The 13,765-nt window shown below is 50.0% G+C and overlaps 1 protein-coding gene across 1 annotated transcript; it reads left to right on the top strand.

Moving 5' to 3' along the window:
* The first annotated feature begins 5,299 nt into the window (after nucleotides 1-5,299).
* On the top strand, nucleotides 5,300-6,235 carry LOC120395246 (olfactory receptor 51G2-like). Its single transcript, XM_039519448.1, has one exon. The coding sequence runs from the start codon at nucleotides 5,300-5,302 to the stop codon at nucleotides 6,233-6,235; it is 936 nt and encodes a 311-aa protein (XP_039375382.1).
* Nucleotides 6,236-13,765: the final 7,530 nt, after the last annotated feature.

The following is a 13,765-nucleotide window of genomic DNA, read 5'->3' as shown; positions in this document are numbered from 1 at the left end:
ACAAAACAGGGTGAGTAGGCAACAAAATGGCAGATGAAAGTCAGTGTTGACAAAGGAAAAGTAATGCACATTGAAAACGTAATTCCAGCTATTCATACAAAATGACGGGGTGTAAATTAGCTGTTGCCACTCAAGAAAGAGATCCTGGGGTCATTACCCATAGTTCTTCGAAAACATCCACTCAATGTGCAGCAGCAGTCAGAAACCAAAACCAAATCAAAACTAACACAATGTGAGGAACCATTAGGAAAGGGATAGAAAATAAGACATAAAATATCATATTGCCTCTCTATATATCCATTGTCCACCCAAACCTTGAATACTGCATGCACTTCTGGTTGCCCCATCTCAAAAAAGTTATACTGGAATTGGAAAAGGTACAGAGAAAGGTGACAAAAATGATGATGGGTATGGAACAGATTCCATATGAGGGGAGATTTAAAAGACTGGGACTGTTCAGCTTGGAAAGGAGGGATATGGTAGAGGCCTATAAAATCATGAGTGGTGTGGAGAAAGTGAATCAGGAAGTGTTTACCCCGTCACAAGAACCCAATGAAGTTAATAGGCCGCAGCTTTTAAAACAAAGAAAAGGAAGTATTTCTTCACACAGTGTGCAGCCAGCCTGTGGAACTCACTGCCAAAGGATGTTGTGAAGGCCAAAAGTATAACCGAGCCAAAGAATAATCAGATAAGTTCATGAAGAGTAGGTCCTTCAATGGCTAGTAGCCAAGATGGTCAGGGACACAGCCCCATGCTCTAGGTGTCTTTAAACTTCTGACTACCAGAAGCTGGGAGCAGATGACAGGGCATAGATCACTCAATAGAACCACTCACCCTGTTCTGTTTATTCCCCCTGAAGCATCTGCATCAACCACTGTCAGAAGACGGGACACCGAGCTACATGGACCATTGGGCTGACCCAGTCCGGCCTTTGTCGTGTTTCTAAATTGTTCCACTGATGGAGATAGGCTGCTGCAGATAAGCCATTTCCAGGGATCCCTCTGTTACAGAGCTGGCATAGCCACCTTAGCAGACGTCCAGGGGGGCTGAGCATGGGAGGCTGATGGGATCTAGTGCTGCCACCTAGGAGTGTGGTCCTGTATCATGAGGGACAGAGATGCATGATTTAAGCTAGAGCTGGGCTGGAAGACAGAGCTTTTCCCCCCATGAAAAATGTTGACACAAATTAAAATGTTTCCTTTTCATCCATGTTTCAGGGTGAGTTTTCACAGAAAATGGCTCATTTTTCTCTGTACGCTCAGGTGCCATGATGCTGCCCAGCTGCAACTGCCTGGACCCCCAAGAGAAATTGGAGGCTTTTCACCTGCCTCTTCCTTGTAACGTAAAGGAAGGTTTCACTGATGGAGTCTATGACTGTACTCTGGGCATGGAAAGGTCAAAACTTCCGATCAGTCTATGGCTGGAATATTGTGCCCATCAGCTACTCTAAACAGCTTCAGCAGGTCCTGCTGTGACAAACTCTATTAGAAGCAGCAAAGAATCCTGTGGCACCTTATAGACTAAGGTGCCACAGGATTCTTTGCTGCTTCTACAGAACCAGACTAACACGGCTACCCCTCTGAAACTCTATTAGCACATCTCTGATGAACCTGTGCTAGCAGGGAGCTGGAGAGGGTCCTAGAGCAGTTGTGGAGGCCCAGAGATTGTGGGTGGGGGAGCTTAGCTACCAGTGGATCACTGAGATCTGCGCCTAACTTTGGGGATTTCTGGATCCTGGGTCCCTCTGTTTATTCCACAGGTAAATTTGTAGGACTGGAAAGGACCCTGAGAGGGCATTTAGTCCAGTCCCCTGTACTCGTGGCAGGACGAAGTATTATATAGACCATCCCTGACAGGTGTTTGTCTGACCTGTACTTAATAATCCCCAATTATAGAGATTTCACAACATCCCTGGGCAATTTATTCCAGTGCTTAACCGTCCTGACAGGTAGGAAGTTTTCCCCCTACTGGAACGATACAAGGGTTACAGCTGGTGCACACTGAGCCAAGCAGCTGAGGTTCCCTGATGGCCAAGTGGCTCCCAAAGGAATGTGCAGACATGCTTCATAAAGACAGTTCCCTCCCTGTCTGAACAGATACTGCCTGCTGCCTGTGCTACCTCTCCAATGACTCCTTGTCCTCTAGGATGAAGACGTCTGGCAGCTCCCCATCTAGCAGGAATTGGGTACGTTGGCAGGTTTCACTATCTTAAAAATGCGAAGTGAAGGGGAAAGGCTGTGAGCTGTTTCCCTTTGCAGATGTTCTGTGCAGCAGCAGAGGACTCAGCTGGGCTGTCGGGCTGACTCAGTGACAGGGCTGGAGGGCAGGCAGCACTAGGTAGCGTGGGAGCCCCTCCCCAACATGTACCCAGGTTCCTCGGTGGGTCATTCAAGCTACACAGAAATTGGAGAGTTAAAACCCTCATGCCCCGACTCAGGATTTCTCAAGGGGTCCCATTTCTGGAGGTGTCGTGTGCTCTGGACCCCATCCTGCCAGGGGCAGAGTGACAGGAGACCCCACAGAATATCAGTGACTCATTCTCAAATCACCTCAGGTTTATTTACTCCTGGAAATTTAATCAGCAAATGTATTTTCTAAGCTTTTATTCTCTGGCTCGATTGTGAACACAGGAATTCAGAGCTGCGTTGCTCTGTGGTAACAGGTCAGGTGAAGCATATTTCTGTTTTCTGATTGTCTGAGGGCTGCAGCATTTCTGCCCTCTAGATACCCTTCACAATTATAGGGCTACCTACATCTCTGCCCCCTCTCTGGTCTCTGAGTGCTACATGTCAGGCCTCGTACCCTTCCAAGTCATGGGGTGGAGTCCAGCAATCCTCCCACCCTCAAACTGAGCCCTGGGCTACAACACACTGTGGGATGACTGGGCTTGCCCAGCAGGTCCGAGTGGGTTCGGCACCTGTAGTTCTTCCCTCTGGGACTAGTGGTGAGACGAGTGACCAGCCAGCCTTCTGGAACCAAAATGCTGTTTAATCTGAACAGTAGGGAGAACAAGAGGGTTTTCAAACAACAGTCTATACACGTCTCTGACCCCAAATCCTCCCACTTTGACAGGGACTCAGGCAGGCCGAGGGCCTTCAGCCTTCCCCAGCACTGTCTGTGACTGTCAGTCTGAAGAGCTTCTCAGTAACAGCTGCTCCACCTCTGGACAGACTCCCAGTGATGGCAAAACAAGCTGTGTAAGGTGGCTGGAGTCCAGAAATAGGGTCTTCCCAGCTTGTAGTTTATGTGGGGTCTCTGAACCTCCTTGAAGTGCTGACTGAGCAATGGCTTTTCTTGAGCTGTTGCTTCCCTTCCTGCTTGTTTTCCAGCAGGCTGCTATTAAACTAAGATGAGCCATACTGGTTTCTCGCAATACAGCCATAACATCAACATCCCAATAGTTAACCCAATATAGTCCTACAGCAAATATCCCAAGAACTGGGTTTAACATACACATTCATTATGGCAGCTCAGCTCCATGTCTGTCCCAATGCCATTCCCAGGTGCCGTCAGAGAGCAGTAGACTATTTCACGTGGGAAATGAAGTTCCACATGCATTTGACTTTGAAATCTACTTTCTGTAAACCCTCTTCATGTTGAACAGGTGTTGGGGTTACTATGTACTATGCGCTACACCAGTGGTTTTCAACCTGTGATCTGCGACCCACTGGTGGTTTGCAGACTATGTCTAAGATTTCCAAAGGTATTCACACCCCATTTGAAATTTATTAGGATTCCACAAATGTTGAAAAATAGAGAGTGAGAACCCAGGGCATGAATATTTTCCATACTGATCTGAATGCCTGTTGCCACTCTGGCAGAGATGCTGCTAACTTTTCAGGTTGTGAAGAAATCCAGATGACAGACGCTACATTTTAAGTACTACTCTAACCTGAGAAATCATCTCTGAAGGAAGATCAGAGGGGAAAGAATGGATTTATGTATGTGCTACATCATAGATGTGTAAATGATATAACTTTTGCTTTAGAAAGCTTTGTAACTGTAACTCAGTCAGGTAGACAGAGATAATACAGATAGTACATCTGAATATCCATACTGACACCATCCCTTGCAGAACAACTTGAAACGTTAGCCATTATCTTCCTCATCACCTTCGCCAGTCTCATCTTCACCAGTGTCCATCACTCTGGCCCCTACCAAGGTCTACATCTCTCTCTTCTGTGGCCCTGGGATGCCACTTTTATAATATGTTATGCTGACGTTACCATGTCTAATGAATATTTAATAGGGGTTTCTCCCCTCTTCATTATACGTATATCCTTCCCTTACCAATGTTAAGATGTCCTTCTTCTATAGGTTAGTGTATTTACGATTTCACCTCATTGTCATATACGTGAATTCGTTGTCATGGCACCTTTGTGGTCAGATGTTCCAACTGAAACCTTCCAGAAGCTGGTGTTAGTTCATGTTCTATGGTGTTGATGTGGTTATGGATAAAATTCCCCCCCTACACTTTACTTCCAGTTCCCCATAACTTATGGGTTACCTAAGTTTATTTATGCCAAAGTTCATAGGCCTCAGGCCTCATGCTAACTGCTGAAGACAAAGTCTTACAGGATACGAGCCTGTAGGGTCCTTGCATTACAGTTGAATATAATAACACAAAATATAATGAAAAGCAGTGAATATAATACAGATAAGCTGGCCAACTGGGCTACATGGATAAGTTTTCACCATGCATTTGCTATGGCATGATACAATGGGCCACACTCAGAAGTGGAGGGCCAGAAAGGGTGTTTGTGGGAAGGTCACGATTGTAAAATCACACAGCGCTCAAGTAGGCTGCGCAACCAATAGCCACAAGATATCAATGGAACCAAGAGTTTAGCAGGATTCAAAGAGGGACAGCATGTTTATATGGGTAGCTAGAAAATACAATTACAGGAATGAGGATTGTTTTTAAAAAGTCTGGAAGGGCTCTAAACCTTCCTGATTTACACCACAAAATATGTCTAACTAGTGGGTGACAGGGGGAAAGTTTCCCTGGGACCATAGCTGCCTATTGCAGGGCTTCTTCTACCTTCCTCTGCAGCATCTCATGTTGGCCACTGGATATGGGGCTAGATGGACTACAGGTCTAATCGAGTCTGGCAGTGCCTTTCTTCCTACCAGTGGTGTAAATTCAAGACTATGTTTTTGCTGATCTTCCTTGAGCTCCTGGGAATCTCTAGACTTGCACTCAGAGCAGAATGATGTCTCGTTAAATATCATCTAGTCTTCTGTTCTTTTTCCTTTTAGGAAGGAAAGTTCAAAACTCCTGGGACCTGCCCAGGACATTATGTCAGCTGTCAATGACACCAACTTCAACTCTGCAGTGTTCCTTCTCACCGGGATACCTGGGCAGGAAGACGTCCATCTCTGGATCTCTATCCCCTTCTTTTTAATGTATGTTATTTCAATATTAGGAAATTCACTCATTCTGTTCATTATAAAAACAGATCCAACCCTCCATGAGCCCATGTACATTTTCCTTTCCATGTTGGCTGTCACAGACCTTGGTTTATCGATATCAACCATACCGTCAACACTGGGCCTATTCTTGTTTAACTCTAGGGAGATCAGCCTTGATGCTTGTTTTGCCCAGCTGTTCTTCATCCACTCATTTTCGTTCACTGAATCCTCCGTGCTGTTGTTGATGGCCTTTGACCGCTTCGTTGCAATCTCTAACCCGCTGAGATATGCTTCTATCTTAACCCCGTCAAGAATAGTCAAGATGGGGCTACTGTTTGTGCTAAGAGGGGTGGCCGTAATATTCCCACTCCCCTTTCTCCTGAAACGCTACCAATACTGTCGAATCAGTGTCCTCTCCCACTGCTACTGCATAAACCAGGAGGTCATGAAGATGGCTTGTTCAGATATCACAGTCAGCAGCATCTATGGCTTGTTTGTTACAATCTCCACGGTGGGGTTGGACTCGCTGCTCATCCTCCTCTCTTATGTGATGATCCTCAAAACAGTGCTGAGCATCGCATCCCACGCGGAGCGCCTCAGGGCCCTGAGCACCTGTGTCTCCCACCTCTGCGCTGTCCTGCTTTTTTACACACCAGTGCTCGGCTTGTCTGTGATACACAGATTCGTGAAGAACTCTTCTCCCTTGCTTCCGATTCTCATTGGCTACGTCTACCTAGTGTTCCCGCCCCTGATGAACCCAATTGTGTACAGCGTGAAAAGCAAACACCTTCGTGCGAGGATAATCAGGGTGTTTGTCAAGTGAAGGGTCAGTTCATCACCCAGCTCCAGTGCTGGTGACATGGGATACAAAAAACACAGTCCACCTATTCCATCCTGGAGACTTGCACCTGAGAGGACATGAGCTAGTGATCTCCACTCTGTAGAGAAAGGTTCAGATGGGATCTATGATCTGGAGGAGTGGGAGAGGGGCTGGTGAGGGAGGACAGGGCACTGGAGGAAGGAGACCAAGCCAGGCAGCAACATTTACAAAGTGACTGTGTTCATCCATAGCCAGGGGATAGGTGGGATGTTGGCCCATAAAGAGCTGTATCAGTGCCTGCTCTGACCACAGAATTCCTGTGGATACAGTCAATAAAGAAAAGGGATGGGGATGTTGTTTCCCATTACACCTGGCCTGTCATTGTCCCGTCTCTGGTTAAACATCCATGGGCCATGAGAAAAGCTGCCCTCTGGGTGCTGCGTGATCCATGGGGCTGCACCAGCTGTGGACAGGGGCTATTCAAGGGGCATGGACATCCACCTTTCCCCTACGCCCTCAGCCACGTGTTTGTGACTGAGTCATGTTAGAGACCATGTCAGGAGAGGCCATTCAGGCAGCCCACCCCCACCATCCCTGAGGATGGCTCTGCACACCATATGCTTGCTGAGTCCACTCCCCACCGAGGCAGGGCAGAGCTGCATGTGTGAGTGAGGGTCTGACACATAGGCGTCCTGGCAAGAGACTCAGGCCAAGGTTCCCTCCCCATCTGCTCCATTTGTGCTGCCCAGCAATGCAAAGGGGTGGAAACTGGCCTCAGCTCCCACACAGAGGCACAGCTAGCTCCTACCCCAGCCCAGCCCATTCAGTGTAGGGTGACCTTCCCTGAGTCGCTACCCACTTCTCCTCCTCTTAGGTTTGCCAGGCGTCCGGTTTTCGAACAGACTGCCTGGTGAAAAAGGGACCGTGGTGGCTCTGGTCAGCACTACAGACGGGGCAATTAAACGTCCAGTCGGTGGTACAGCAGTGCTAAGGCAGGCTCCCTGCCTGCCATGGTGCTATGTGGCTCTCAGAAGCAGAGGCACATCCCTCCTCCAGCTCCTAGGCATAGGGGCATCCAGGGGGCTCTGCGTGCTGCGCCCGCCCCAAGCACCAGCTCTGCAGCTCCCATTCGCCAGAAACTACAGCCAATGGGAGTTGTGGGGTGGAGCCTGCAGACCAGGCAACATGAACAGCTACCTGGTTGCACCTCCCTGTAGGAGCCAGAATGGGGACATGATGCTGCTTCCGAGAGCTGCTTGAGGTACGTGCCGCCCGGAGCCTGAATCCCTGACTCCCTCCCACACCCCAACCTCGTGTCTCTTCCCAGAGCCCCCCTCCTATACTCCAAACCCATCGGCTCCATCCCTGAGCCCAGAGGCCCTCCGGCACCCTGAACCCCTCATCCCTGGCCCCACCCCAGATCCCGCATCCGAGCCAGAGCCCTCACCTGATCCCACATCCCAACGCACTGCCTCAGCCCTGAGCCCCCTCCGACATACTGAAGTATTCATTTCTTGCCCCACCCCAGAGCCCCCACCCGAAGCTGGAGCTCTCACCCACTCCCGCATCCCAACCCCCTGCCCCAGCCTGGGGAAAATGAGCAAGTGAGTGAGGGTGGGGAGAGTGAGCGACAGAGCGAGGGGAGATGGAGTGAGCGGGGGGGCGGGGCCTCGGAGAAGGGGTGAGGCAGGGGTGGGGCCTCAGAGGAGGGGCGGGGCGGAGGGCGGGGCAAGGGTCTTTGGTTTTCTGTGAGTAAAAACCGGCAACCCCACCTCCTCTTCCCCATAGGCCCTGGCCCCGGCCAGGCTGGGAGCCGAAGCTGGGCCTTGGTAAGAGCCGTCCAGGGAGCCAGAGACACTGAGGAGTCCCAGACCCTCCACCTGCCCTGTCTGGGGGGGGGTGCTGAGAGCAGCCCCCAGCCTGTGTCACCGCCCCTCAGAACATACCCCCTTAGGGGTGGAAAATCTGGGGCTACCCACCGCAGCCTGGGCTCCCAGGGTTCCACAGAGCAGCACCTCGGACATTTCTCCATATTTCTCTATAAAAGGCCCCTTACCACGGCCCGTCTCTGGCCAGACTGGGGGGGCGGAGACTCAGGGGAAGTGGAGGAGCAGGGGGCGGGGCCTCAGGGCAGAGATGGGGCAGCGGGTGCGGCAAGCCTGAACCAACGCTGACCCCAGCAAGGAGCGCGGTGGGGGTGATCCTGAGTAGAGGAGGAGGCTGGGGCTGGAGAGTAGGAGACCTTGTGTTTTGGAGAAGACTGAATAAATGTGACCCCAAAAAGGGGGCTCTTGTTTTAAGTATCCCAGGCTGAGAGTAAGTCACTGCAAGGACCTTAGAGGGAAGGGCAGGGTGCCTGCAGGGCCACCTCAGTCCACAAAGGGACACTCTGGGTCACACTGATCCTCAGGGATGTGGCCAGATTGGGCTGTTCCCTTGGGAGCCATTACCATGAGGCAAAGGTCAGCCCAGCCCCCAGACACTGCTGAGGCAGGGGGAGAACAGGCCAGAGAATCAAACCCCTGTAACTGGGTCCTTGCCATCCCCACTCTCTGCAGCACAGAAGGGAGCTCTGCTGGCACAGCAGAGAATCCAGCCGGGCCTGTCACCGCTCGGATGGCTGCAAGGCTGGTCCTGTGATCTGGGCACTGCTCTGTGACTTAAGACAGCTGGGTTTGATTCCCTTGCCCTGTGTGACCGTGGGCAAACTATGGGCTGTCTCTGAGCCTCTGCACAGGTGGATAAAAGCCCTGCCCTGCCTCACAGGGGTGGTGGGAGGATAAAGACATTGAAGGTGATCAGAGACTCTGAGACCCTAAGATGAGGGCTATGTCAGGGTTCCACAGAGCAACACCTCTGACATTTCTCTGTAAAAGGCCTCTTACCACAGCCCCTGTGACAGCTGCTTCTGGGAAGCCCCATGACTCCAGCACTGTGGTGTCTGTGGCAGATGTGCGGGTGCTCAGGGTGACAGTGAAGGGTAAGTAATGGATTTCTGAGGAGAGTGATGGAGTATCAGAGAGAGGCCGAGCATTTCAGCACAGGCACCAAAACAGTGTTTGCAGCTGAATGGGTCTAACTGAGGGTAGGTCTATACTTACCTGCCGGGTCGACGCGTAGCGTTCGACTTCTCGGAGTTCGAACTATCGCGTCTAATCTAGACGCGATAGTTCGAACTCCGAACACGCTCCCGTCGACTCCGGAACTCCACCACCGCGAACGGCGGTGGCGGAGTCGACGGGGGAGCCGCGGACTTCGATCCCGCGGTGTGACGTTATTGATATAAATTGGGACCATATAGAACATGGGTTGCAACCAAGGTCCTGTAGTGGCACCAAATCTTAGGTAAAGGGGGTCATATAAGGTGTCTAAGACCAGGTTATGGGTTGCTGGTTATAATGATGCTGTCTGTATGTCTGTATCATTTTTAGTTGAAGTTATGAATGTTGGCTCTATGCTGTCTGTATTTCAAGTTGGTGCTGTGCTTCTGGGGGAAGCATCCCAGACAAGCTGGTGTTAGCTCTGCTTAGCCTGCTTGATGGCCCATTAAGGACCATCAGCTACACAATTGACCCATGGAGAGAAGGCAGACACGCCTTGTGACTCAGCAAGGTATGCAGAGACTTGTCCATGTGACTGCAGATTCCATTTTGCTGGGATTTTCCACAGTAAGAACAAAGAGATTCTTACACCTGGAAAAGCCTATATAACGCTGATGCATCATCTCCATCTTGTCTTCAATCCTGCTTCTTACCTCTGGAGGGACTTTGCTACAAACTGAAGCTCTACACAAGGGACTGAGGACCCATCCCAGCGGGGGATGTTCCAGAGACTTGATTTGAACCTGCAGTTTGCTCCATCACTGCTGCAAGCCTGAACTAAGAACTTTGCCATTACTGTATGTAATCAATTCCATTTAACCAATTCTACCTCTCATCTCTACCTTCTTCCCTTTGTAAATAAACCTTTAGATTTTAGATTCTAAAGGATTGGCAACAGCGTGATTTGTGGGTAAGATCTGATGTGTATATTGACCTGGGTCTGGGGCTTGGTCCTTTGGGATCGAGAGAACCTTTTCCTTTTATTGGGGTATTGGTTTTCATAACCATTTATCCCCAGGACAAGTGCACTGGTGGTGATACTGGGAGACTGGAGTGTCTAAGGAAATTGCTTGTGTGACTTGTGGTTAGCCAGTGGGGTGAGACCAAAGTCCTTTTTGTCTGGCTTGTTTGGTTTGCCTTAGAGGTGGAAAAACCGAAGCCTAGGGCTGTGACTGCCCTGTTTAAGCAATTGGTCCTGATTTGGCACGCTCAGTTGGGTCCCGCCAGAACCGCACCGTCACACGCGGCGTCTGGACGGGTGAGTAGTTTGAACTAAGACAGTTCAAGTTCAGCTACGCTATTTGCGTAGCTGAACTTGCGTACCTTAGTTCGACCCCCACCCCTTAGTGTAGACCAGGCCTGAGAAGCAATGTAGCAATGGCCACGGGGGCATCATCTTAGATGTCTGGCTGGGACAAAGCAGTCAGAGGGCAAAGGTCAGCTCCACAAATTGGCTCTTTACCATGGACATGGCTGAGCACTATGGTGACAGGGTCCAGGCTCACACAGGTTTCAGCACAGGCTGCTTCCACAAGAAATGGCCCAAAAGATGGGAAGATGCTCTCAGAGACAGAGGAAAACTGGGTTGGGTCCCAAGAGCTCATTGGTTTCCCAAGAAAATGTAAATTGGGTCAGTTCTGTTTCTCTGTCCCCAGAGCAAAGCCTGTCTAACTTAGGTGGCAGTGATACATGAGACAGATGAGTGTAGACACGTGACAGCTGCCTGGTATTTTATAACCATTTTCTCCAATGCTTTGTGCTGTTTGCTAATAAACCTACTAGTTTTAAGGAGGCTGGGGGTGACTCTATAGCTCTGGTCAGAAGCCCCACACACTCTGAAGAGAAGAGACTGAGGTGTCCAGTCAGACCTGTTTGGTGATAAGCGTTTATCATAGACGGGGTTTTGTTCCCTGCTCAAAGATTGGGACAATTGTAAGACCTCCCCCCCGGCCCCCAAGATAGGAAAGGACCTGTTTTAGAGGGTAAAGAGATGATATATCCCCGTTTGATTGTGGCAGTCTAGATTTTTCTTGGCCAGCGTCTATCCTTGTTGAGTGGCTGTCAGCATTCAGAGGAAAGTTGCAGCCAAGATAACAATACACTCAAGACAATGATTCATAGAGTCATAGAATTTAAGGTGAGAAAGAGTCATTAGATCATCTAGTCCAGAGGTTCTCAAAATGGGGTCGAGCCCCCCTGGGGGGTGCAGAATGTATTTGGGCGGGGCAGGGGGAGGCATGTGATGCTTTAGGGGAAAAAGCCTTCCTGTGCATATTTGAAGCACAGCAATGAAGAATTACCGTGCTGATCATTCCAGACAGATCAGGTCCTCAGAGGGCACTTTGCATTTGACTCTAGGTGGCACTGTACATTTTGAGGGATTTTGATTAAGCTTGCACAGCATTATACAAAGTAATTGACATCTGTACGTGAGCCCGTTTGCTACCGCACGGTGTGCACATTTCATTGCAAGTAGGGTTTTGCTTTTGCTCTTATTACAATGGATCTTTGGCTCATTCGTGCAACAACAAATAAAAAACTCTAGAGAAAAACAAAGAAGCTGAAACTGATTCAAGTGAAGCCCCATCCACGTATATATCAGTAAGCCCCACTCAGTAACCATGGGTGCCTCCCCACTTGCAAGCACAGAGACTGAGTGTAGAAAAGAAACTTTTCGGGAAAGGAGAGAAGTTACAAGACAATAATTAGGGGAGTGCCTCAATCAGGATACATAATCCTAAAACCGTGAGCAGCACACCCACCCCAGAGTGCGTGGGGCAGTGCCTTCTGCCTCATAGTCTTGAATTCTACAACCAAAAGTTCCTTTACTGTGCCCTTCTCTGCTCCCTCAGCCCACCCGACTCACTGTGGTTGTCCCTGGTCAATGAGGACCCAGGGTTCCGAGGTGCCTCTGTGTGAGTTCACCTCCCACCCGGGGAAGGAGGCACCTGGCTTGCTCCACCATCTGAGCACTTGCCATTCACAGGTTCCCTCTGCAGGCCATGCCGCCAGCCACAGGTCCTCTCCGCTAGCCCCACCCCTGCCAGCCATGGTTCCTCTGCACTAGTCATCCCGCCAACCGCGGTTCCTCTCCGCTAGTTACCCTGCCAGCGGCTCATTCTGCTCTGGCCACTCACTGCTCCTGCCAGCCGACTGTCAGTCCCCTTCTGCTGCCACCTGCCTCTCTGCTGTGACCTCGGCAGGTCAGTCTCTCAGTGACTGCTGCCTCATAGATACTTTCAGCTTGTAGGAGGCCAAGCAGAAATGCTGTCCCACCCCAAGTGACTTCAGCTCTTAGGTGAGAACTTAAAATAACAAAAGGCTCCTAATGGAGCCTATTTAGCTCTATCTTTGAACACTGGACAGGAACAAGTTAAATCAGACTGGGGTCCCTTAGGTTAAACCTGTCCCCACCCTTCTCCCTTTCATAGGGCTCTGTCATTCTAGCCTCTAGCTTAGTGAGTTTCTTTTATCTCAGAGGGACTCACTACCCCTGCATTCAGTACTGCAGTCATTTGTAACCAAGCACCAGCCAAAGCTGATCACTTTGAGCTACCCCACGCTATGGGCTGGATACCCAGGCAGAGTAGGTGTTTATGTAAATACAGTTTGCTCCTGAAGTCTCTCCCTATCCCAGCCTGTTGTCAGGGGAGAACTCACCCAGATCCTGCTGACACAGGCTGATGCACCGGGTGATATGCCGGGGTCTCCTATGACAGCAGGGAACTAGAATCATGGACCCAGGAGGTCCCTTCCAGGCCTATGTCCTTATGGGTCACATTAGCCCATTTTGAGTCACACTGGGAGCTCATGTGGAGTTGCTTGTTCACTGTGGCCCTGCTCCGTGCCTGGCCGATGGATTTGTCCCTGAATAGATTCAGGAGAAAGCACGACTCAGCGTTATCATCTGGGAAAAGGAATTGTTCTTGGGCTCCTGTTTAGTGTTGTCACAGGAATTTAATTCCCTGAGTTCCTGGTAATCTCAGCATGCTGAGCTGCCAGTTGCTCCCTCCCCAACCACTACCCCCAGAGAGAAAGGATGGTTCAGGGGTTAAGGTGCTGGCCTGAGAAGAACTGGCTTCAGTTCTAGGCTCTTCCACTGATTTCTTCAGTGACCTTGGGCAACTCACTTAGTCCCTCCATGCCATAAGCAACATGTGTTTTAATACGGCTCAATGTAGAGGTGTACATCGAGGAGCAAGACACGCAGGCCATCCTTACCGAATGTGGAACTGAGAGGCAGTGACTCTGAAAAAGACTTGGGGGTCATAATCAGCTGAACATGAGCTCCCAGTGTGGTGCTATAGATGAAAAAGTGAGTGCAACACAGGATGAACAAAGAGGGGAATCTCGAGTAGGGGCAGAGGGGTTATTTTACCTTTGTATTTGGCCCTGGTGTGAGCACTGCTGGGATCTCTGTCCAGTTCTGGTG

The sequence above is a fragment of the Mauremys reevesii genome, linkage group 1, assembly GCF_016161935.1.
Source record: "Mauremys reevesii isolate NIE-2019 linkage group 1, ASM1616193v1, whole genome shotgun sequence".
NCBI classification, from domain to species: Eukaryota; Metazoa; Chordata; order Testudines; family Geoemydidae; genus Mauremys; species Mauremys reevesii.
This window is presented reverse-complemented; position numbering and strand designations above follow the sequence as displayed.

Excerpts from the sequence above, each read along its gene's own strand:
- LOC120395246 (XM_039519448.1), top strand. The coding sequence starts at position 5,300 with ATGTCAGCTGTCAATGACACCAACTTCAACTCTGCAGTGTTCCTTCTC.